Source organism: Anoplopoma fimbria, chromosome 16 (assembly GCF_027596085.1).
Source record: "Anoplopoma fimbria isolate UVic2021 breed Golden Eagle Sablefish chromosome 16, Afim_UVic_2022, whole genome shotgun sequence".
Lineage (NCBI taxonomy): Eukaryota > Metazoa > Chordata > Actinopteri > Perciformes > Anoplopomatidae > Anoplopoma > Anoplopoma fimbria.
This window is the reverse complement of record NC_072464.1, coordinates 9,652,009-9,677,591: the sequence shown is the minus strand read 5'-3', so window position 1 is coordinate 9,677,591 and position 25,583 is coordinate 9,652,009. Positions and strand designations below refer to the sequence as shown.

At 40.5% G+C, this 25,583-nt stretch overlaps 2 protein-coding genes across 2 annotated transcripts in view; one reads left to right on the top strand and one right to left on the bottom strand.

The window, feature by feature from the left end:
• The window catches only part of st6gal2a (ST6 beta-galactosamide alpha-2,6-sialyltranferase 2a), a 51,496-nt gene extending 46,820 nt beyond the window's left edge, over positions 1-4,676 (top strand). The window contains exon 7 of the mRNA XM_054614901.1: positions 3,489-4,676. Coding sequence (XP_054470876.1) covers positions 3,489-3,736 — 248 coding nt within the window. The 3' untranslated portion in view covers positions 3,737-4,676. The remainder of the gene's footprint in view (positions 1-3,488) is intronic.
• Positions 1,485-24,166, bottom strand: tmtops2b (teleost multiple tissue opsin 2b). Its single transcript, XM_054614907.1, has 4 exons — positions 23,800-24,166; positions 11,054-11,379; positions 7,203-7,436; positions 1,485-1,703 (listed from the first exon to the last, which is right to left on the bottom strand). The coding sequence occupies exons 1-4, from the start codon at positions 24,164-24,166 to the stop codon at positions 1,485-1,487; spliced, it is 1,146 nt and encodes a 381-aa protein (XP_054470882.1).
• Between the last annotated feature and the right edge of the window lie 1,417 nt (positions 24,167-25,583).

Sequence of the window (25,583 nt, the reverse complement as noted above, 5' to 3'; positions counted from 1 at the left end):
AGAATTTAATGTACACCACAACATGCGACAAAATCATGCAATAACAAAAAGCAACTATATCAAAATAGGGAACAACAACACAGACATAAAAAAATTAATAAAATAAACGCCTACCTGCAGATCAAAATGATACAATTCTAAGCATATACAGCTTGAAAGTTAGATTTCTGATCTTTGTGTCAGAACCAGGCTGGAGTAAAGAGGAGGAAAATATATCAGTTACATTATAAAAACATCAATCCACTTAAGACACTCATTGAAGAAAAACACAACTCTATGACTGGCCAGCCTTGCATTTACAGCATCGCAATGACTTCCAGTTTAATCAGGAGGAAATGTGCTCGGTAGATGATCACATTAACGGGTGAGTTCATCATAAACATGTACATCCTTTAAACCTTTTGATACAAACTATTACAATTTTGAATTGATCAAACAATGAATATTGAAGGGACATATAGACATAAAATAAGGACTTGGTTCTCTAACTGGCCAAAAGTAGATTACCTCATGTTGTTGTGTACTTTTGGTCTTTTGTGCAACGCTCCCTAGTTACAGTTAAGGGAAATCCCAATGCTATAACACACAATAATATTTCAGACAATAGTGTGCAGTTTCGGGAAGATCCTTTGCCAGTTCTAACAATACAATCCCCCCTGTGCACAAAGCAAGACCCATAAAGAAATGCGTTCCAGAGTTTGGTGCTGACCTGAACCCTCCAAACATATTTAGGATAAATTGGAAGCAGACTGTGAGCTGGGCCTCATCACAAAACATCAATGCCCAACCCCACATTGTGGCTGAAGAAATGCAAAATCTGTCTGTTAAGAAATGTTTTCTGTTTCTTTCACAATGACATAGGGGTGTAATGTTCAGGTGTCCACTTTTGGCCATCTAGTTGTTCAGACATTTAGTACTTTGTGTCTATATCAAAAAATCAAGGACAAACATAAGATCACACATAAAGTACATTTACTTTCTTAATGCTTTATGCTATAGTTCGCTCTCCACGTATCTGCTTTGAATGTTTATAGCCGATTGGATGGGCATTATTGGCAGTTATCAGCCACGTCTGCAACACTTGAATTTCCCCCATGGGGATCAATAAAGGAATATAATAATAACGTAGTTATGGGTCAGAAGGGGGCCTGATTTATCTACTAGTAAGTTCAGAAGGCCTTTAAATCTATGGTTGATTGCCGGTACGAATACAAGAAGACAAAGCCGACCTCTAGTGGACAAAGTTTCAATTGTTTCAATTCACAACTTTAAGTTTCAATTTCACATCGTGGGAGCTTGAGGTTGACCCGTCTGAAGCGTTAAAATGGTGGTGATAACCAGTAATAACAGCCATTCAATCGGCCGGGAACATTTTTAATGGGTGTTCCACGGCAGTTCACGTCGTAAGTGAGGCTGTCAGGCAGAGTCATTGCTGCTTCATCATGACTGTGTTTCCTGTCTGGTCATGTTGAGAATATTCAGGCTCAGGTTGTGACCTTGGGCGGAGGGCTTGTGTGCCTGGTGGCCGAGTTGCTGCCGCACTGGTTGAGAGCGTCAGTGGAGACCTGGGCGGTGCAGGCCACCGTGTTACTGTAGACTCTGCGGTTCAGATGGATCACCGTTGTCTTGGAAGGCATGGAGGTGTTGCCGTTCTGCGCTGACCAGTGATCGCAGTGGAACAGAATCAGGAAACACCTGTAGAACTGAGAAAGAGATGGAAGAAAGACAGTGTAAATGCGACATAGCAGCTCAAATGAACATTTTTTTTGAATTATCAGAGATGGGTTGACCTTGGGTTCATGCTTGCAGAGAGACTCAATGAACAAGTCTGCTCAGAGTTTGATTAGGCAGAAACCATGCCTTAGTGCACTTCCATGTCTTCACAGTCAACAGATAGTGCCACTTGAGAGGTAAAAGTGGTCTTCCAAAGTCTTGTTTCTCTGGTTGAGTATGTGCTCTGGTTAGTTTGACCTTCACTTAACACAGTAGTTGGAAAGGTCTGAAAGCTTCTTCTCAGAAATAAGTGTTTGCTGGAAATTGTGAGGGGCAATGTTGTCTTTTCTTTTTTCTTTCTCTTCTGTCAACACTTTTGTTTCAGAATAAATACATTTTTACATCTCTAGGCAGATGTTTGTCAATACTGCTTGCATAGTAACTGGAGTCATTGAAGACAAATGTAACACGAGTAACTAAAAGGGATTTAAGGGTAGCTTACGTAAAGCAATGGCAATTTCTTTAGCACTATTGTGCTGATTCTGATGGCTCATCTCCATATGCATTGTGGAAAGCAGTGTAAATAAATGTAAATAAAAGGGTCCAGATATTTACCGTTTAGGACTGCATTGTAAATGTTAATGGGATTCATTGTAAACTGGTGTCACAGACATTGCGTCTGATGATATTTAATTTACAATTGATCAGTATGTGGTATAATTGTGAGAAAATTTCTTATTAAGAAAACAATGAGGAACCAACTAGCTCACCAACATGCTATAGAGAAAAGGCTATAGCAATACACAGGACACAAGCATATATTCTGTAGGAAGGATTTTGCTTGTTTATTCGTGGTGATTGTGATCATGCTGGGAGAGTTGTGAGCAGAATAACAATCCTCAGAGAGAAATGATAAACAGAAATTGGCAGGGATGTTCAAAGCAAGGTGGAATGAAAAACAACAAAGGATAAAACAAAATACATATGTTGGAACTGGTTGCTCTTTGTGTTGGCAGTAAGTCACAGTGTATCAAAGATACCATCCAGAGCATGCTGTGGCAGGCAAATTCACTGTCTTCATATTCATGTATTCAGTTCTATTTTCATCGTTATCTAAAGGAGGGTTTTGCTGAGCATGCATGTTCTTTATCAGCCTAACCGAACTTCACATTTACACTTATGGTAAAATTTCCACATTTGAACTAAAGTGTATCTGGTTCTTGGACCAGATGAAAACGCCTTTTTAGAAAAAATACCCTTTTTTTTGTTGATGATTTAGAAAGTTAAATGAGAACATCAATACCTTTTTGGTATCTGAGAGGTAAATACAACGCTGTAGCCAGCAGGCATTTAGATTAACTTATCATCAAGGCTGGTAGTCTTGCATAGCCAGACCTATCTCCACAGCGCTGTGTCAAAATGTCAAAGTATTCGTTAGCCCCTAACTGCTCCAGTAGAGCTGCACAGTCGGCCAAACTCTATCAGACTATGGTTGTACTGGGCAGCTTTCAGGTGAGATCCTGAAAAAGAAAGCACTGCTCACTTCTGAACTTCCATGGAACAAGTTAATGAAGATGACATTTATAGGCCAATAAAAGATGGCAGCATACATTTCTTTTTTACCCTAAACTGGTTTTCAGTTGTGAGTATCAACGGTTTTTAAAGTAAGTCAAGAAATAACTTGAAATATGATTACCTGAACTTCTGTCTCTCTCTCTCTCTCTCTCTCTCTCTCTCTCTCTCTCTCTCTCTCTCTCTCTCTTTTGCCATTGCAGGTATTCTCCTGATGATGGCTCTCTGCGAGCAGGTGCATGTGTATGAGTACATTCCCTCCATGAGGCAGACTGACCTGTGCCACTACCATGAGCGTTATTACGATGCTGCCTGTACACTGGGTGCCTACCATCCCCTCCTGTATGAGAAGAGCCTGATCCAGCGGATCAACACAGGCCCCGAGAATGACCTCAGGAGGAAGGGACGGGTCACCCTTCCGGGCCTCAGCACCGTCAACTGTGACATCTAAGATATGAAACTTGAAAGTCTGAGCCCGAACACACACACACACACTCCGGCCTGTTATGGCTGACTAAGGGAGAGGTGCAATAAAGCCGCTGGAGACAAGGAGGCTGGAGCTTACATGTTTCAAATTAGACCCATGAAGAGGATAAGCCATAGCCCTCCAGGGAGGGATCAACATGGAGGCTTCTGAAAGAACTTGTCTTCAATAAGATGGTTTACTAGACCAGAGACTGGCAGGAAAAGTCTCCAAGATGGAGCTGAATAAGACATTTCTCTCTGCTTTAGCTGAGCCACGTTAGCTGTGGAGCTGACTAGGGTAGCAACAGATTGGTGTTTTTAGATAGACAAGTGAATTTACAATAACGGAGTGTTTCAGTGGTGTAAACTGTGTTTTTTCAATATTACGGGTGGTTCTCCACTCAAAGGAAATGCAACTGTTTATAACGGTGGATATTTGTGATTTTATCTTTTTTCTTTTTCTTTTTTACTGGTCCAAAGGGTTGTGAATTAGCAAAGAAGTCCTCCACGCTGAATGTCATAAACACAACATACACTCACAGATACTTACAAAGAGCAGAAACTCATAGAGAAGAACGCATAATGTAAAAGACGGAGTCTCCACAGAGACAAAGTCGAGCTGTCGCAGCACTCGTATAACTGTACATTTCATCGCCCTACAGCAGGTGTTCCTGAGCGATATCTTCTTGTGAAATCACAAGTTGTTTTGTGTTGGGGATTTTCTTTTTTACTACTGATGTTTTTAAGCTTAATACTAACTTACTTTCCTGTGCATGCCAGCTTGCCGGCTCACAACCATCAGTCTGTCGCTCTTTGTTCACGCATTTAGGATGATTTCTTATCCAGTGTAAATAAGCCTGTCTTTCAGTTAATAGCCCACAGGAAGAAAGGCACTTGTTGTCATAATTGTTTTGTATTCATCCTACCTAAAGTAACTTTTTTTTTTTTTTTTTTTTTTTTTTTTTTTTTAAACTGACTGCGTAATTAAATCAAAATAAATGGGGCCAAAATGATCTTCAGAACAAAGCGGTGCTCAGAACAGCCGTAGCCCTGTGCCTGTTGGTCAACTGAACACTTTCCTCGGGTTGCCTTGTGACAGTTCAGGTACATGCAGTAATTACTGTGGCAGGACTGCAGTAATACGGAGTTAAGTTGCCCTGAGAAGTGTGGAGCAGGGTCTTCTCAGCTCTGCCTCAGCAATCACCAGCCCTGCTTTTTGTCAGTCAGTTTACTCTTTATTGAATGTAATATTATCAATGTGTGGAATGGCCAAACCCTTTATTTATTTGTCATGTAACAGCCAGAAAACCCATTTCCTACAATTATTAAGTCTCATATTCCCTGTATCCTCAATTATTGGTCTGCACCTGCCTGCAGCTCAGAGTGGAGACGGTTATAAGAGAGGAATTTGAACCGGTAATATCAGCAGATTTGTTTTGTATCCAGCTAGGGTGATTTTTATGTTTACAGTCAGTCAGTGCCACATTTACGGCAAGCTCTAGAGGTATTTGTTCAGCGTGGAGAGGGAGACTGGTTGTGTGTCAGAAAAATCTTGCCTTTAAAAGAGATTTATTTTGCTAAGTGTGCTATGCTATAAAATGTTCTTGTGCCATTGGTTGCAGTTCGATATAAGGTGTGAAAACGTGTGTCAGAAATGTTGCCTTGAATAGTCTGATGTATGTTGAACTAAATGGCTCTGTGGTAGTAGAAGTATGTAGACGATTCTGGGGTTTAACATTACTTGTGGTTGAGTCGGGCTGGGTATCATACAAAATGTGTCGGTACTACTACAAACAAGTGCTGTTTTTTTCTTTAAAAAAACCAAAAAACTTTTAAAATAATTTCAATGCTTGATAGTACGGGTGGGCGATATTGATAAAAAAAACCCTCCATTATGGTATTTAACATAGCAACATTGATATATTGGATATCATGATAAAGTAAAGAATCTTTCCGAATGAATATAGGATTGATCGCAGAGCTGATGCATTAGACGGCATTGCTTTTAGCAAGGTGGACCTAAACTGGAACTGAGATAAAATAACTAGATGGGAATGACTAATTCAGTGAATTACATACATGACAAGTGTTTCATCACATTGATGCTAAATTCTCCAAATCTCATATTGACACAAAGCAGTTCTTCTCAATCATTTGCAGCTGCCTAAGTAGAAAATTGTAAAGAAATAACTCTGACAATTGATAAACGGTCTCGCTTAAAGTACAGGGTCAAATCGCCCAGCCCTATGCGACAGCTATGGACGCATTTTGCTCAGAATATTAAGTAGAAGTCGCAAGGTTTGATACCCAGCCCCAGTTTCCAGTGGGTTGATCGTTTGGCTATTAGAAGAGTCTTGAAACAAGGCACAAAGTAAAGTCAGCAACTGTTAAAGGACTGTAACAGAAGTTTTAAATAGAGACTTAAGAAACCATTTTTGGAAGATTAAGAAGGTTTATCATTCATTTTGAATCATGCAGGTTTTCACCTCTGCTGTAGGTTTTATGTTTCTCTGTTGACATAAATGATCAGATGTTTTATTGCTTGTGATTGTAACACACTGAAGGTGCAAAAACCCTGAACATATTGTACATGTATATTTCCTAATAATGTTGATTACTTTCCAGTGCACAGAGCATGCAAACAGGATCAGGGCTAAGAGTCTTAAACTGTGCTGTACCGTGCTGCAAGTAGACACCATTTTCATTGATGTTGTGAGGTGATTATGCTATAAGATAATTTTTTTCTTAAGTGGTGTTCTGAAGATATTAGTGCATGCTTATGGACCGGGAAATCACATTCAGCTGCGGTGCAGCTATAAGTTGTTCCCTGGGAGCGCTTGATTCAGTGCAATGCATTGTGCCAATTCCATTTTTAATTATGTATTAGCAAGGTGGGTTGAGGACTGATAGCAGGACTTCTAAGGTGCTATTGCTCCACTCTGGGATAAAATTGAGTTTAATTGAATTTTTAATCGTCTTCAAGACTACGATTTTATTGGCAGGATTAAATGCAGGACATTATGCTGAAAAATGCGAGTGACAAGATGGGGAAAACACATTTGCAGACACAGTGTATTTCATTTCTCCTTCTACGCTCTTTACTCTGGAGACCTATGTTTCATGTCATGTTTTTACTCAGTACTGTGGGAATTTCTGCCCCACACTGCCTCTCATTGATTGTTCAACATAAAAGTTTTTGTACATTTCCCACCTGAACGGAAGAAGAGAAAAAGAAGCATCCAGGACTGAACATAATAACAGTGAAGGTCCTGTTTCACTCGCAACAGCCTTAGGGTGTACTTCTTGACTCAGATTTGTCAGTGAATTCTCTTCTTACACTTGAATTGGTATTTAAATAGACCATTTGTATGATTTCAGCTGTTGTAATTTGTCTTTTTTTACTGTGTAAATAAAGCTGTTGTACATGTCAAGTTTTGCTGTCGGTTACTCACCTGTTTATTCATGAGGATGTAGATGAGAGGGTTGATGACGGTGCTGCTCTTGGCCAGTAGTGAGGGCACCACGCTGGCCATGGGACTAATGATGTTGGGAGGGCCGAATGTTGCCATCATGGCCACGACGCCGTAAGGCATCCAGCACAACGTGTAGCAGGCCGCTGTGGTCAGAACCATAAACAGTATGTGGTACTCTCTCCTCCGGGATGCGGATTTTCGGTTCTTAGCCACCTGCGGATGACAGTCAGAGAGGGTTGATGAAGCTGAGATCTTTTGATAGTTAAGACCCTCTGTTCTTGAAGAGCTCCCCTCACACTGCTTTTGATTTACTTGTCACAAACTAATTTAAACTATCTGTACTTTTATACTAGTTTGGTGAAATTTGAAAGCACTAACTATTAAAAAAACTTGTGTAATGATTCTTACATCATGTCACCTCTTGAGTTCCCATTAAGTTCAGTGTTTGATGGAGTAATTGTTCTTTGCCAGAAGTTTTCTGTGTGTCAGATTTGAGAATTAAATATGGGAATATGCTTTATGTGAGTGCAACAATTTACACGCAGTGAACCTTGAGCTTTTGAGGCCCCAGGAGGCCCTGTGTGTGCAATCAAAGGCAGAGATCACAGTTTTAAAAAATTATCTTTACACCGGTTTATTCATCAGTGAACCAATTCAACAAATCTACTTCTATTTGTCTCTTGATGTATATTTTAAGAGAATTCATCTAGCTGTATCCTGATCAAATTAACAATTAAACATCGCTCTTTGGATCTCTTCACACACAGATGGCTTTTCTTTATTCTCTCTCCATCCTTCTGTTCTGTGGATGCATTTAAACATAAAGAGAGTTCAGCTCCCTACATGACACACTCAAACATTCTATACAGCCCACTGAAGGCAAATGATGCTCAGTTTTAACAACCGCCGGATATTTAACTGGGAAGGAGCTCAGCTCTGCTCATGAATATGATTACTTCAAAAGCACAACATAATTACTCATGCAGGAAAAGTCCAATTCACTCCTATTTAAGAGGGAAATTGAACATTTAATTTCACCCTTGTAACATTTAGAAACCCTTTTCCACAATAATGAGCGCAAGGTTTTGTAAATACGGGCAAACCCTCTAAAAATAATTGATAGACTCTTTTCCCATTGCCAGTAGATGAGTATGCCTTTCCACTTTTTCTGGTGTCTCACGTTCAACGATGAGCTTTGTTTGTTTCACAAGGTTGAATGAAGTCTGTTATACAACGATAAGCGAGGTAAAGCTACTGTTCTCTGACTGGAGTCTGCTGGCTCCTGGGAGAGCATAATTATTGTATGTTAATATATTATAATTAGTATCCAAATCCTTGTTGCTTTTATTTATTCTATATTCACAACGCATGTCACAGAGCATCGCACCACAAAAGGGGCACAAAATAATTGCATCGGGTGTCATGTTTCCATCACTGCCGATCAGAGATGGAGGCGATCAATAACCGTGACTACTGCAAAGTTATTTCTGTCCAGGGATTTAATCTGATTGTACTCCTCCCCTATTGAGACAAAAGTCAGATGTCACCCTTATTCCCTTCTACATCTGATGTTAGCCATCGATTTGTTGGGAGTCAGACGATAGTTGAAGGAGCCCGTTGCTGCATTTTAGATGTAATATATGAGCTGGATACCGGACTCCAAAATGGCGCCCATGCACTCAGCTTTGGGATGTAGTCCCGCATCACTCCAGCCACTTATGTTCTGTATGGGCTGAGCGTGCATTTGTGTTGTTGACTATACCGAGATTTAATGTTCATGTGTGTATTTGCTCAGGCAAATTCATTGTTAGTGCTCAGATTCTTCAACAGCTCCCCTCAAAGAGTAAAGCCTTTTTCGTTCAAATCAAACTTCATAATTATTTGTTCTATTTCATAAAGGCTTCACCCTTGAAGAGCTGTTGCTATTGGGTTTATTACTAGGCCACTGGAGGTTTAAAACTGCGGCACTAACTGAACTAAATCAATACAATAAAAGCAAATGTTAATAATTTTAGAGATAGCCACCCAACAGTTAGAGGAAGACGGATCATTGCAGGAACATCCCTGGGACATGAGACCTGCTCCTTTGGAGATTGAGCCCAATGCCAGGGGTCCTGCAACTGTTCCTCCTTCTTTTAAGGGGTCAATGGTTGTTTACTGTCTTTGTGTACTGTACCATCATCTCCAAATAATCTTTATTTGTATAGCCCTTTAAAAGCTGAGGTCCATAGTGCTTTACAAAAACACAGGACTAAAACTACTAAAGAAAGAACAAGAAGATTTGTGGTTTAGGCTTTCACTATCACTGCAGCTGATCTTTCTAAGGTAATGCTGTGATAATACCCAGGCCTGACCCCCTCTGCTCTCAGGAATACACAAAATAAATCCCTGGGAGTGCAAAGGATTTAACTTTCTTAAAGCAAGTAAAGACTCACCCCAGATCTCACTGCACCCGTTGGCTTGCTAAGGATACCTAAATGACAATGTATACCCTCTTACTGTCATTGGAGCATTTATTGTTTAAGTCGACACGAAAAAACCTTCAAACCCGTTTAGATCAAATCCCCGGTCTAGGGTGCACCTATCTAACGATATATGCAAAGAATGTCCAATCATCTTTTCTTCCTGTAAAACAAAATAAGATTGGCTCTTATGTAAACTAGTGTAATAGTAATAGCATGACATTCATCCATCAATCCACAACTTTTAGTGTCAGAAGATGCTTGAATGCTCAATACTACTCATACTACAAACAGATAACAGAACCATTCCAATACCAAAATATCTCGTCCAGATTCTACATATGAATCTGATTAAAGAGACTAGTAGCTCCCTATAACGCTACTTTCTAAGCCTGCCAACTTTGAAGCAGTCCACTCAACTGTGAAACATTTGACTTAAATCCATCTTGTAATTGTACCCCGCTCAAAAATTCCGTTTCACTGGAAAATACCTCATAGAGTAGAGGATAAAGGCGCTCGAACTTCCGTTTCACTTTAGGTTGAAAAACAGTTTGTTGTGTTTCAGGGCAGAATTTATTTTGTTGTAGAAGTGATGCAGTCTACTACTTTCATCTAATGTATTTGAAAGAAACTCAGTTCTTTAGAAGCAGAGTAGGGATTTCTGGCGAAGGTGGAAGTCTAAAAAGGTCAAACTCCAGCAACAATTGTGGCTATGACATGAATTTATCATGAGTGGTATGCAGCCGGCTATGCAGTACCTGAAAGGATGGAACAACCTCTACTGTATGCCTGGGGTATATGCTTCTATTTTGGGTTATATCACCTTCGTTCACTGTGGTGCAAAATCACAAATGCCATCCCAGGAGAGAGCTATGCTATTTCTTCTGTGGTCCCAGCAGAGAACAGGCAGACTTTGCTTTTTTCTGGATATCTTAGTCCATAACGAGACCAGAAACCTCAAAATGTTTCTTCCTTAACCTGTATTTTGTCCCCAGAGAAACATAGACACACTGTGCTCTGTTAAAGAAATAAAGCGTATGTCAATTCTACTGAAAAGTGTTTTATAGTTCTGCTTCACTAAATTGTACTGGGGTCTTTGTCTATGTCTTTGTTTTCCATTAAGATTTTTCACCTTAAAAATGGGCAACAATGGAGACAGTTTAATAAGTTTGGGATAACAGCCTTCTGTTCTTTATGAAAAAGCAAACTACAAAGTATTTTATCTTCCTTTTAAGCTTTCAGAGTTTGCTACTCAAAAGGTAGATTTTGGTGAAGGACCATGGTTACAAGCAAACCATTATGGTTTTGACTTCCACATCATACAGGAAAATAGTGAAAACATTCACACACACTTTGTTGTTTCTCTACCTGTTTGACTGCCCATAACAGCCTGCTATAGCAGTAGAACATCACCAGGATGGGCAGACCCAGGCAGAAAGTAAAGAGGCATATGATGTAAGCGTGAGACTGGGCCGTCTGAACCGTCCAGGACACAGAGCAGCTGGTTCCTGCCCCCTCTATGCCATAGCTGCTCCAGCCCAGCAGAGGGGGCACCGTCCAGAACAAGGAGTAAAGCCAGGAGCACCCAATGAATAGCAGGGGCTTGCGATAGTCTGCCCCACGTTTGTTGTATACAGCCAGAGTGCTGTAGCGGTCGTAGGAGAGGATCACCAGAGAGATCAGCGACACAATACCTGAGAAAGACAGAGAGGTGAAGATATGAGAGAGGGCATCTGTAAGTCATCAAGAAACTATGTGAGGACCAAATTCCATGACAATCGATCCAGTAGTTGTTGAGATACTTCACTAAAAAACACAACGTGAAACTCATAATGCAACGGAAAAGTCAAGGGATCTCTAAAACAAAATCAGGATTCATCCTTTTGGAGCAACAAATGTCGTTACAAAATACTGTGCCCATCCATTCAGTAGATATTTCACTGGATAAATAAAGACTTGGACCTGCTGGTAGTGCTAGAGGAAAAGTCAGGGGATCACTAAAGTCATTAGGTGTCATCCTTTGGTGACCATGAATGTTGAGGGGAGCGTTGAGGTCAGTCTAGACTGACCTGACTTAACAGTGATTAATTGAGTATTCGACAAAGGCATTCAAAAGTGCCCCAAAGATTCCTAAAGGCTCAACCTGAGTGAGACAAGAATGAAAACTGTCTGCCAGAATGTTCCTGGCTTTCATACTTTTCCTGACCGTACGTATGTCACTCAGCTTCGGCTGGGATTTCCCAACTATTTTGCTTCCCATACCAACTCACTTAAGTCCACATAGATCTGTGACACTGAATTTTAATCAAAGTGTTGCAACTTTCCCACTGGACAAAAAACCCACCAACATCTGGCTTTTGTCTTTAGCTGGATAGGTTAGAATCAGTATTCATTCCTGGCATTAATGACTCAGCAAGAGTAACGGGTATTTATCGGCTCTAGCTCCGTTCGGCAGGGATGGGAAAAATGACACCAGGGTGGACAACCAAATTTTTGTCCCCTTTACTGGTGTGATGTTATCACCTCCATGTCGGCACAGACTTTGAAAGAGAGACTGAACAAATAACAGATATAAAAAAGAAGTAGCCTGACCACCGTAGCATTTTCACTGATTACTAAACCTGTTTTCTGTTGCATTTATGGAGTCTAAAGTGACACATCAGAAACAAACAAAAACAGAAAGGAATTTTTGTCTACTGGCCATAGGAAAGGAGTCGATATTGCCTATTTCTTGTGGGTTTTCCTGTTTTTAAGAAACCTGCATATACACACAAATTTTGTTGAAAAAGGGCATTGTGTGTCTGACCTAAAGTAAAACTTGAAGTCAGTCAGAATTTATAAAATACAAATACATGCACTTATTGGCTTTAGAATTAATTTCAAACTTTCTATTCTGTAATAAGTAGTTAAAAAATATACAGCAAGTCCTTTGTTTCTGTTCCATTTTTTTTTAATATATATTCATTCACTCATTTTGAACTACACCCCTTAGGTCCATGTGTCAAAAATACTCCATGGACATTTACCAGCTCCATGGAGTAAGTGTCTTATTCCGTGTAACTCTTTCTGACTTGAGCATCAATTCTCATTCCCATGAAGCTCCAGAGACAGAGTACAAGTAAAGAGAAGTAACCTGTGGGTAAGGCTGAATACTGATTCTGTATTCAAGTCCTGTTCCAACATGTGCCACTTAAAATGCAAGATGCACTTTTATAATCTCTTGTCTGTGGCTTACTATACATAGGTCAAACCTCTACAGCTCTTAAACAAATGGTGCTTTAGTGAGCATAAAATAAATATTACAGAAATAGCTGTACGTGTTTTTAAACTCTTTTTGTTGCAGTAAAGAAGATAAACCTTCAGAGAGGTTAGGGAACATTGAAAATCTGCTAAAATAAAATCAAGTCCAGGAGAAACAAAGTCTTGTATGTAACATTGCTTGTTGTTTTATAAATATTCATTTCAATTCATCCATCCATCTTCCATAACCGCTTATCCAGTTAAGGGTCGCGGGGGTGCTGGAGCTGATCCCAGCTGTCAATGGGCGAAGGCAGGGTACACCCTGGACAGGTCGCCAGCCTATCACAGGGCAGACATATATAGACAGACAACCACTCACACTCACATTCACACCTATGGGCAATTTCAGAGTCATCAATTAACCTAACCTGCATGTCTTTGGACTGTGGGAGGAAGCCGGAGAACCCGGAGAGAACCCACGCTGACACGGGGAGAACATGCAAACTCCACACAGAAGGTTGTCTGGCCCGGGAATTGAACCCGGGCCCCTCTTGCTGTGAGGCGACAGTGCTAACCACTACACCACCGTGCAGCCCTCATTTCAATTCAATTAACCTTTAGTGTCCCTGTGAGTATTTTTTCACGTGTTAAGTCTGTTCCCTTCAGTTTGGCTGTATTTTTAGTGCATGAACGTGCTTAAGAAATGTCACGAATAGATATAGAATATAGATCCTTTGTGAACCCTAACATACAGTTAGTGCAGATTGTGACAGCGATGTATGCAAGTTTTATTCACATAGTTTCTCTATCTTCTTTTTCTGTGGCTGTTTGCAGCTGCAATTCCCTCTATGACATGCCACTGGTTTCCAACCAGTGCACACACGTCATAGCAAGACCATGTGTGTTATGATTCTGTTGTATTTTTTGTTGGTTATAAATCAGTCAGAAAAGATAAGAGTGATTATCTAGAGGAGCTTCGGTAAATTTCATTGAGGACTTATGCACCTTTAAATGGCCATGCAAAACCCGAACTCTTCAAATCCAATGCTGTAAGCCATCTGCTGCTGTTTCTTACTCTCTGGACCTCCTTGACCTTTTTTCATTTGTCATAAAGTTACCAACAAATGCCATTGAAGCCCAGCGTCCTTTGTATTTGCCTTAGAAAGCAGTCTTTTTGTTATACCCCATGGTTCAAAGTACTCCCTATCTCCATCTGGCATCCAGGGAATGAGGAGTTAGAGGGCATAAATTCCTGCATCCCTTGAGAAGAAAAAAGCATGGCACATTGAAACCAGACAGACAAGCCACTTGAAGCATGAAACTTACAATAAATACAGTAAATTAAAATATCTTGTGCAGCTTCAAATGAAGTGTTGTACATATGAAGCCACATTTTTAGGAGACAATGTATAATATCTAATGGAGAGACATGAAGGTCACCAGACTAATCACTATAAATGGGAGTTGCAAGTTTAACAAGCCTTCATGTGTTTAGCATGTAGGGGAAACCCATGCAGAGAACATGTGACTTCCACAGATTAAAACACCCCCTCCTGTTTAAACCTTGTCGATGTGAGGCACCGTATATCACCCACATTACATATTTTAAATGGAATGTTCCAGAAGTAATTACGCAAGATGAAATGGTGTTGGAGAGGTGGAGTGTCAGCTGACTCATCTGCCCTTTGCAGAGGCTTCACCACACAGAACATAAAATCCATAAGCAGTGTGATGAGATCAATTCACATTTGAAGTTTAAAAGATAAATGAACAAAAATCATATACCCCAAAAATATTTGTCTCTCACTGTTGACTACCATACATATTTTTTCCCAAATAAGGTCCGATGGGACACTGAAAGGGGAAATAATTTGCTTCTCACTGGTTTGCATACTGTAAGAGAATAATAGCTGTGGGTTCTTTTTACTTGTCTAGTTTACGAAAGAAGTGTCCAGGGTTGCTTGAACTGTAAAGTATATTCTTTGAGTGAAATTGGAGGAAAATTATGAAAACAGAAACCACGGTGTGGAAAATAAACATCCCCAGGTTTCCTTTATAGGATTGTCATTCATAAGTGTACTTGGTACCAGAACACCCTAGGCCAAAGGTCTATGATTGACTTTGTAGTTGTGTCATCAGACCGTATGTCTTGGACACTCGGGTGAAGAGAGGAGCAGAGCTGTCAACTGATCACCACCTGGTGGTGAGTTGGATCAGACCCGGTAAACCCAAATGTGTAGTGAGGGTCAACTGGGAACGTCTGGCTGAGGATCCTGTCCGCAAGGTCTTCAACTCCCACCTCCGGAATAATTTCTCGTGCATCCCGGGGGAGGCTGGGGACATGGAATCCGAGTGGGCCATGTTCAAATCCTCCATTGTGGAAGCTGCTGCTAGGAGTTGTGGTCGGAAGGCGATCAGTGCCTGTCGTGGCGGCAATCCGAGAACCCGCTGGTGGACACCAGCGGTGAAGGAGGCCGTCAAGCTGAAGAAGGAGGCCTTTCGGGCTTGGTTGGCCCAGGGGTCTCATGAATCAGCAGGCAGGTACCGGTTGGCCAGAAGGGCTGCAGCTGCGGCGGTTGCTGAGGCAAAAACCCGGGTGTGGGAGGAGTTCGGCGAGGCCATGGAGAAAGACTTTCGATTGGCCTCAAGGAAGTTCTGGCAAACCGTGAGACAACTCAGAAAGGGGAAACAGGGCTTTTCTCAGGCTGTGCGCAGCAGGGGGGGAGCGGTGGAAAGAACACTTTGAGGAACTCCTGAACCCGACCAACACGTCCTCTGTGGAAGAGGCAGAGTCTGAAGACTCAGGGGAAGACTCGTCCATATGCCTGGCGGAGGTCGTTGAGGTAGTTAAAAAGCTCTTCAGCGGCAAAGCGCCAGGAGTGGATGAGATTCGACCGGAGATGCTAAAGGCTCTGGACATTGTTGGGCTGTCTTGGTTGACGCGTCTTTTCAATGTCGCGTGGAAGTCAGGTACAGTGCCTGTGGAGTGGCAGACCGGGGTGGTGGTTCCCATTTTCAAAAAGGGGGACCGGAGAGTGTGCTCCAATTATAGGGGTATCACACTGCTCAGCCTCCCCGGGAAAGTTTACTCTAGGGTGCTGGAAAGGAGGCTCAGTCCGCTTGTCGAACCTCGGATTCAGGAGGAGCAATGCGGATTCCGTCCTGGACGTGGAACAGCGGACCAACTCTTTACCCTTGCAGGTCTGTTGGAGGGTGCATGGGAGTTTGCTCATCCAGTCTACATGTGTTTTGTGGACTTGGAGAAGGCCTTCGACCGTGTCCCTCGGGGAGTCCTGTGGGGGGTACTGTGGGAATATGGGCTACCTGGTTCGTTACTACGAGCCATTCGGTCCTTGTATGACCAAAGTGAGAGCTGTGTCTGGATGGAATGTACACATATCCATTGATGAATATGACACGACTGACATATCCGTAGTCGGGTGTTCTCCTCTGGCCTTCCCATAAAATCATCTCTGATGAAAAACCCAAGCATGATGGATGTTGTGTCACTCTCGATCTGGCCGTGTAAAAAACAAATTACTTGCTATCTATCTGTTGTTCTGACCTCTGCTTTACTGGTATATTCATCTTGTGCAAATTGCAGGTTTTAGCTGCTTAAAGTGCACAACAACCCCACTCCTTTCCCTCATATGTTAATCATAATGCACCTTTTGCAACATCAATGACCATGCACCATGCACTGGCACTGTGTTGTGGAAATGCTTGTGCAATATTTTAAAAGGATCTAAAGTCATTTTCCATTATAGATGCTGAGGGGGCACTTTATTTTTCTTAGAAGTTGGTAACACTTACTTAACTGCATAGAAGCAGTCACATTGATAGTAAAGTCCCAGGGCTTTGACGTATTTTTGTGCAGTTGGCAAACTTATCCCAAGAGACTAGTAAATCAATCAAGACGCTGTGATTTGATTGAGGAGAACTTCTAGCTCTTAGCAGAGACATTTGTGAGCTATGCAACTCTACATTAAACAAGAGTATACAGTCATGCAAGAGGCCTGTGGGGCTGTTCTTGGGTTAGGTTATGCATGTCAGTGCCATATTTCCTGGCGATCCATCCAAAATATGTTAAGCTTTTTCAGTCTGATCCAAAGTGGTGGTATTGTTAGAGCCATAAATGGCTAAAAATGACTGAAAGCTCACTTCATGCCATAACGCTCATATATTATCACCTTGTCTCAATAGAGCTCTTGCATTTTTTTGTGCTGGACAAAATCTTTGAATTTAACAAGATGTTTTTTGGAGGCGAATGCATCTGAAGGTGTGTAACATCTGTGAAGGACTTTATTAAATCGACTTAATAAACACAGATATGAGTCATCCTGCATCATGCTGGTTTCTGGCATTCGGTTTTTTCCATCAGAAAACCAGAGGTAAATAGGTGTTGAGGAGTCTTCACTGCTCTCTAGAATATGAATTACATCATTAACATCCTTTCTTTTTTTAAATGATGCTGATCAATGATGTGGGAGTTTGTGTTGCAGTAGTGACGTAAAGGAGCAGCTTCTCCGTTATCTCATCTGAACGGCAGACAACAGGGTGGGGATGGTGGCAGGCAGATTTATAGATGGATGATATGAATAATTCAAGGCAGGTATTAATATGGGTTTTTGCAGTTTAACCAAAGCACTCTGCTGTCTTCACTCATATTTAAGCGTAGCCATGCATCAACAGACACGTGGTGGTGTAATATTATTTTAATGATGCAATTGCTGGGGAGAATGAGTGATAACAAAGTACACGTCCTCAGAAACAAATAATCAAACTTAACTACAGAGGCATTATTTGTTTTTCTGATGTCAGCTTCATCGATCAAAATGTGTAAGAAAATAATTTTTTTTTAGTTTACATGGTGCACAAATATGCACAAAGTAAATATACTGTTATTTACACGAAGGCACACACAATAAGGTATTTCTGAAAATGTCATGGTGAAATATTATTTGTGTAGTTTGTTCACAATGGAAGAACAATTAGCAAAATAATATTAAAAGGTTGGTTTGAAAAATAAAAATAAATACAATATGACTTTTTTTCTCTGCACTCTTATCTGCTTAAGTGTTTATCTTACATAAAGGTTAAGAAACGGAGGCTCCTTATCCTTTTTTTCCAGTTTGTCAATATTTCCTAAATTCAGTGAGCTCTGTTGTGATAGATAGATGGGTAGGTAGGTCGATAGATAGATAGATAGATAGATAGATAGATAGATAGATAGATAGATAGATAGATAGATAGATAGATAGATAGATAGATAGATAGATAGATAGATAGATAGATAGATAGATAGATAGGATGGATTATATCAACATCTTGCAAAAACAATAACTGCAGGCTACATAAAAAAAAGCATTGGATGTGTTGACTGAATCACCAGACAGCAGCATTTCATGAGATAAGCAGTATCTTCAGCATTCAGCACAATGCTGAGCCCAGAGGGAGACTAAGTCCAAATACGCTTGCTGATTCGAAAATCAAAGCACAGGAAATATACACAAAACATTTTTTCAATAAATTGGAAATTCGTCTCAATCAATTTCCCTTCTTTTTTATCAGTGAGGCATACGGTGAATAATCAAACAAAGAACGCAAACAGCACAAAGCATAAATACATTTTACTGCCAGATAAGAGATGGTGGAGAAACTGTGCTGACAGAAGGACACCGAAAAATGATTGTCGAATAAATTAGTTAGTGGTAAATGGACTTCTACTTGTATAGCTCTTTTTCTAATTCTAAATCTCTTCCGAGCACTGAAAGCACTACATGTCATTCACCCATTCATACATGCCCATCAGAACTATCTTACCATTCAGACCCATTCACACACTGAGAAGACACATCGACATGGAGTAGCAGACCTAAGGATCAAACCACCGACCCTCTGGTTGAAGGACAACCCGCTCTATCACTGAGCCACAGTCGCCCCATCAGCCTGAATGGTCGACTCATTGTTAATTTGACGGCTTATACGGGTATTGATGATAAATGTGATATTTAAAAATGAAATATTGATGTCATGATAATTCAACACACATATGATAATATTGTGTAGATAATCCAGCACCTCTTTATTCCTGTTATATATGCAGTTATGGTTACAGACTTCCTCTCCAACTGCCTTGGCAAGGCTCTACAATACTCTATCTTCTCCAAAATGTTTTATGTTTGGGGTAAGTCTGTCATCTCCAAGTCACCACTTTCAGATGATTTGTAATCCGCACTCAGTGAGGCTCAGGCAAGATGCACAGTGTTGCTTAAAGTGCACTCTGCTCCGCTACCGAGCCTCTTTTAACGATGACTCTTACGTCACGAGACATCATTATGACAGGGGCCTCTGGGGATGTGTATGTGTGTATGTACGTGTGAGTGCAGGGGCATACAGCGGGTAAAATAAGTATTGAACATGTCACCATTTTTCTCAGTAAATATATTTCTAAAGGTGCTATTGACATGATTTGTTCACCAGATGTCGGTAACAACCCAAGTAATCCATACATACAAAGAAAACCAAACAAATAAATTCAGAAATTAAGTTATGTGTAATAAAATGGAATGACACAGGGAAAAGCTCTCTCAAGACCTTTGCAACCTTATTGTTGCAAAACATACTGATGGCATTGGTTACAGAAGGATTTCTAAACTTCTGAATGTTCCAGTGAGCATTGTTGGGGACATAATCCGGAAGTGGAAAGAACATCATTTCACCATAAACCGGCCACGACCAGGTGCTCCTCGCAGAGGAGTGAAAAGAATTCCACTTGTGGAGAGCTTCAGAAAGACCTGGAATTAGCAGGTACAATTGTTTCAAAGAAAACAATAAGTAATGCACTCAACCGCCTTGGCCTGTATGCACGCTCACCACGCAAGACTCCATTGCTGAAGAAAAAGCATGTTGAAGCTCGTTTAAAGTTTGCTGCTCAACATTTAGACAAGCCTGTGAAATACTGGGAGAATATAGTCTGGTCAGATGAGACCAAAATTGAACTCTTTGGATGCCATAATACACACCATGTTTGGAGATCAAATGGCACTGCACATCACCCCAAAAACACCATACCAACAGTGAAGTTTGGAGGTGGGAACATCATGGTGTGGGGCTGTTTTTCAGCATACGGCACTGGCAAACTTCATATAATTGAAGGAAGGATGAATGGAAAAATGTACCAAGACATTCTTGATAAAAAATCTGCTGCCATCTACCAGGATGATGAAGATGAAACGAGGGTGGACATTTCATCAAGACAATGATCCCAAACACACAGCCAAGGAAACTTGTCTGTGGAATCAATTGGTTTCAGAGAAAGAAAATAAAGCTGCTAGAATGGCCCAGCCAATCACCTGACTTGAATCCAATAGAAAATATATGGAAAGAACTAAAGGTCAGAGTTCATAGAAGAGGCCCACGGAACCTTCAAGATTTGTTTCTGTGGAAGAATGGGCCAAAATCACACCTGAGCAATGCATGCGACTAGTTTCTCCATACAGGAGGCGTCTTGAAGTTGTCATTACCAACAAAGGCTTTTGTACGAAGTATTGAATTCCTTTACAATTCTATACATTTCCAAATGCCATTACGTGTCAAAAAAAAAAGAATAAATAGAAGCACACATTGACAAGGAAACAAACATTACAAATAAAACACAAATACAAGGACGATATTTGTTTTGTCACTTTTTTTCTGCACTCCTACCCGCTTGTATCTGCTTTAGTGTGTGTCATAGGAGATGGACACTCTTTGTATTCTTAATGCTAGTTTGACATGGATTTATATCTCTTGAATTCAGTTAGCTAGCTAGTTTACTTTAATCCAAGATTGAGCATCCTGAACGTTGGTGAAGAACATTTTCACCTCCTAAATATTGAGAAAGGAAAACTCTGTGCATAGAGTCTAAGCTAACAACTACAAATTTCTAAATCTTTATCTCATTTTAAACACGAGGTAGATTGGAGATAAGATCAAATAGAAGCAAATCAACACATTCAAGACTCAATGAATTATATACTTCAAATGTTAAACGATGTAGGCACAAAGGTCTATGCATCCAATTTATTTCATTATCACAACACCTCCTGGTCGACAGGCTGAACAGTAAACACCACTAAAAAGCCCGACTTGACAGTGAAAAGGAGGCCCATTTTTCTTTGTGCGGCTAAAAGTAAATTTCTGTCAGGTGTTCGAATAAAATGTGAAAATATACCAGTTTATGCGCAAAGGGGTTGACTCACACAAGGTTTAGGACTTTTGCCCTGAATGTTCAGCAGTAGAGCAAAACATTTCATGTTGTTTCTTTTGAAAAGAGGCCAGTAGGATATATCATACAGTATAGTGCATGAATATACTAAACAGACTGCAATCCTTTTTGCATTTGGCTGGAAAAGGTCAGACTACAGAGCTAGACTGATAAATCACACAGAACGATACCATTACAGATAAAAAATGGCATATATGTTGACAGAAATTGCAGTACAGAAATGCCAAATTGGTTAGAGGTGATCAACAGTGTCAAAATTACATAGCTTGTCTACCAGAGAGCACTGACAAGTGGATTTTTAAACAGTAAAATGTTCCACTCAGTATGAATTTTGTTCATATTTGAAAAATAGATAAATCTCAGGGGTCCATATCAAGAGTATTTGTTTATGTTGTGCATACTCAAACTAATACAACCTCTAAAGGAATACTTGACGCCCAATATGATAATTATATATAAATTACTCACCGTGTGTTACTTTCAATGTGTTACAATCCAATTCTCGTTAATCCAGTTGTATGCTTCCCAAACACATGCATCTTCGCTAAAACTTTATAATTTGAAACAGTTACACATAAACTCATGCTTGTCTAATGCTCCTCGTCTGTGCAAGTACTGTTAATGCGGAAGTGTATCAATAGTGGGAAGAAGTGAGCATATGACTTGATAAAAAAGTCTTGAATTATACTGGAAGATAGTACTTGAGAGTTTGTAATCAAATATTTATTTATAGTTTTGCTCCTGTTACTTTCTGGAGGCATGCAAGGAAGTGTCTTCAAGAATTCAGGGTAATACAGGGTGAATAATGGATATATGAATGATCATTTTGGGAGTGTGTTAGTTTTAGTACTGCTCTGACAACACAAACCCCCTTTGGTTCCTTTGGCACTTCTCCAGTAAAACAGCAAGAAGTCACATTATTAATATTGCAAATAAGCATTTACAACTTTAATTTGCTGAATTGCCTCAGTAAATTAATTAAACAGATACTGAAAAAATGGACTGCCATAGTGAAAACACATCCAATTCCACTTAGTCCCCACACTGCCCCATAGTCACTGCAATACGAAATATGAAACTTGCCATATGACAAGATCAAGATAAAAAAAGATTTGCCACTCTATATTAGGGATGGGGGGGATCGATTCAGTTACGAATCGCAATTCTTGTGTGTGACCATTTTTAAATCGCCACGCTGCCTCCCAAATCGATATTTTGTCTATAGCCTACTTTTAATTATTTTATTCAAGGCGGAATAAAACGTTGCCTTTTATAATCCTACAGATTATAATCCTACAGATGGCGCAGTGAAATCTATTCGTTCATGATTTCCTTCCGGCTAGAAGCGCAGCTTCACACGTAGTAGCTAGGTAGGAATACAAAGGCTGACATGTTGGACAGCAGACATGTCAGACGTTAGTCCCGAGATTCATGCTGTTGGAAGGGCCATCATTTACAACACTGTAATTATCACAAGGTCACATAGGTGCACATTCAGTCACCTGTCCGTTAAAATCCACCTAGACTAAATGTAGGCTGTCACTCAACAGTTTAAATCGCACGTCTGGAAGAACTTTGGCTTTCATAATTTACGAGGAAAAAATGAGTTAGACATGAGCAATGCTGTCTGCAAACTATGCCACGGAAAGATAAAGCATTGTGGTAATACGACCAACATACGTGCCCATATCACTCGACACCACCCTGAGTTATCAGACAAAACGGCGGAGGAAGCCAAACCTGCTAGCAGCAAACAACTAACGCTGGATACATGTTTCAGTAAGCTCCCCAGCAGGTCAGAAAAGGCTAATCGCATCACAGAACCAATCTCTCATTTTATATGCAAAGACCTTCGTCCTAATAGTGTGGTCGAAAATACAGGGTTTACACTTTAGAGCCGAGGTACACAATAACATCAAGCCTAAGTGGCATACATTTCTTAATATGTCAGTTTGTGTGCAGTTGACAGGGGCTATACACTAATAGGGCACATTTTTTATTTATTTTCTCTATTGGCTGCCCTGCAGTCATTAAGCTAATGTTAAGATTTAGGAATTAAAACTTGAAATAAAACTTGGAAAGCTCTAAGTGAATTTGACTGTGTTGTATTTGAAGGTATGATTCAACTGTTTTCCATGGTCCAGTGTTTTAAAAAAAAAAAATAACCAAAAGAAATCGCAAGAAATCGTAATATCGAATCACAATACTCACAGAATCGCAATACATATCGAATCGCCACCTAAGTATCGTGATAGTATCGTATCGGGATGTCCCTGCTGATTCCCGTCCCTGCTCTATATACTCAAGTAGCTATCCCTTAAATATCCCAGCTTTTATCCATTGTGGGTAATGTAGCAAAAACAAAACAAAAAGAAAAAAACATTTCCATTTCCCCTATTCTTAATTAAAAAAAACAAATAAATGTAGGCCACTAAATAGTGATATCTTTATCACTTCTTTTTGGCTAGTAAACTGATTAAAACTGATGCTCTTTTTAAATTATGCATAAGGAAAAAAAAAACCTGTTTGTGATTTTTGGTACTCTCTCAGATCAGTTTCTCAGACATACAACTTCAAAAGCATCGCGGATTATAAGGAAACTCACCAAAGCAGGAGTTGACGAAGCCGTACCAGCTGCAGCCGCTGCGGCCCAGCAGCCACTTCCCTCGGATGCTGGAGGCGAAGCTGAGAGTGGTGCCGAACAGACACACCAGCATGTCACTGACGCTGATGTTCAGCAGCAGCATGTTCACCGGGGTTCGCAGCTTCTTGAATTTGCAAAACAAAAGCAGCACGATGAGGTTGTTGAGGAAGCCAAATGTCATGATGAAGCCCAGTATCACGGAGAGCACCACGAAGCCCGTCGGAGAGAGCTTCGCATTGCCCGCCGCAGCGTCCACCAGCTCCCGGTCATCGCTCAGGTTGAAGCTGCAATTCACAACAGCCTGACCAGAAAACATCTTGCTGTCCATTCATCGGAGCTTGTCCTCACTGTGGAGCCGTTTAGGTGGTTAAGGATTCACACTTTACTAACATGGGAAGTTTATGTACAGCAGCCCGCTTCTCAGGTCTTTCTCCATGCTGATCTTCCGTTGGGACATCAAGACTCGCTTTATGCAGCTGCCAGCTCGTTCCTAAAAATATGTTACTGTCGCAAGGTCTAAAAAACACATTGTCACCAAAAAAGTGCCACCTGTTACCTCAACGCATCGCGCCTCACCTTGTCCGGATTCAGCACATTAAAGTGAGTGCACCAGGTTATTTGGACGCCTTAAACAATGTTGGCAAGGCTGTCATTGTTGATCACACTTAAGGACAATACTCTATCTTCTCCAAACTGTTTTATGTTTGGGGTAAGTCTGTCATCTCCAAGTCACCACTTTCAGATGATTTGTAATCCGCATCCGCGCTCTGCTCAGGCGAGATGCACAGTGTTGAGTAAAGTGCGCTCTGCTCCGCTACCGAGCCTCTTTTAAGGGCGACTCTGACGTCACGAGACATCATTATGACAGGGGCCTCTGGGGATGTGTATGTGTGTGTGTATGTGTGTATGTGTGTATGTATGTGTGAGTGCAGAGGGATACAGCGGGTAAAATAAGCGAAAATATTAAAACAAAAAATAGTGATAATACTATCAATCAAATTTATCTTTAACTTTGTTTATTGGGCGTTTTGTCTCGTATACAGCGGGTAAAATAAGTATTGAACACGTCACCATTTTTCTCAGTAAATATATTTCTAAAGGTGCTATTGACATGACATTTTCACCAGATGTCGGTAACAACCCAAGTAATCCATACATACAAAGAAAATCAAACAAATAAATTCAGAAATTAAGTTATTTGTAATAAAATGGAATGACACAGGGAAAAAGTATTTGTTTCATCTTCATCATCCTGGTAGACGGCAGCAGATTTTTATCATGAATGTCTTCGTTTACTTTTACCCGCTGTATTTACCTGTGTTGTGGGGACAAACATCTGATTACAGTGTTGACTCGCATGTCCACATAACGCAAATTATTACATTAAAGGATGAAGACTTTTGATGTTTAAGGTAAGGGTGAGGTTAGGTTTGGATTGAGGCAAGGGTATGAGTTATGGTTAAGCTTTTAGGAGGTATGGTAAGGGTTAAGGTATGTCTCCAGAAAATGAATGTAAGTCAATGTAATGTCCCCAAATGTCATGGAAACATGACACAGCACTCCTGAGATTTTCTGACAGCAGGGTCATTATATTGAATTCATTTGCATTACAGAAATGCTGTTGGAAGGGCCATCATTTCCAACACTGTAATTATCACAAGGTCACATAGGTGCACATTCAGTCACCTGTCCGTTAAAATCCATCTAGACTAAATGTAGGCTGTCACTCAGTTACGTCATTTTGA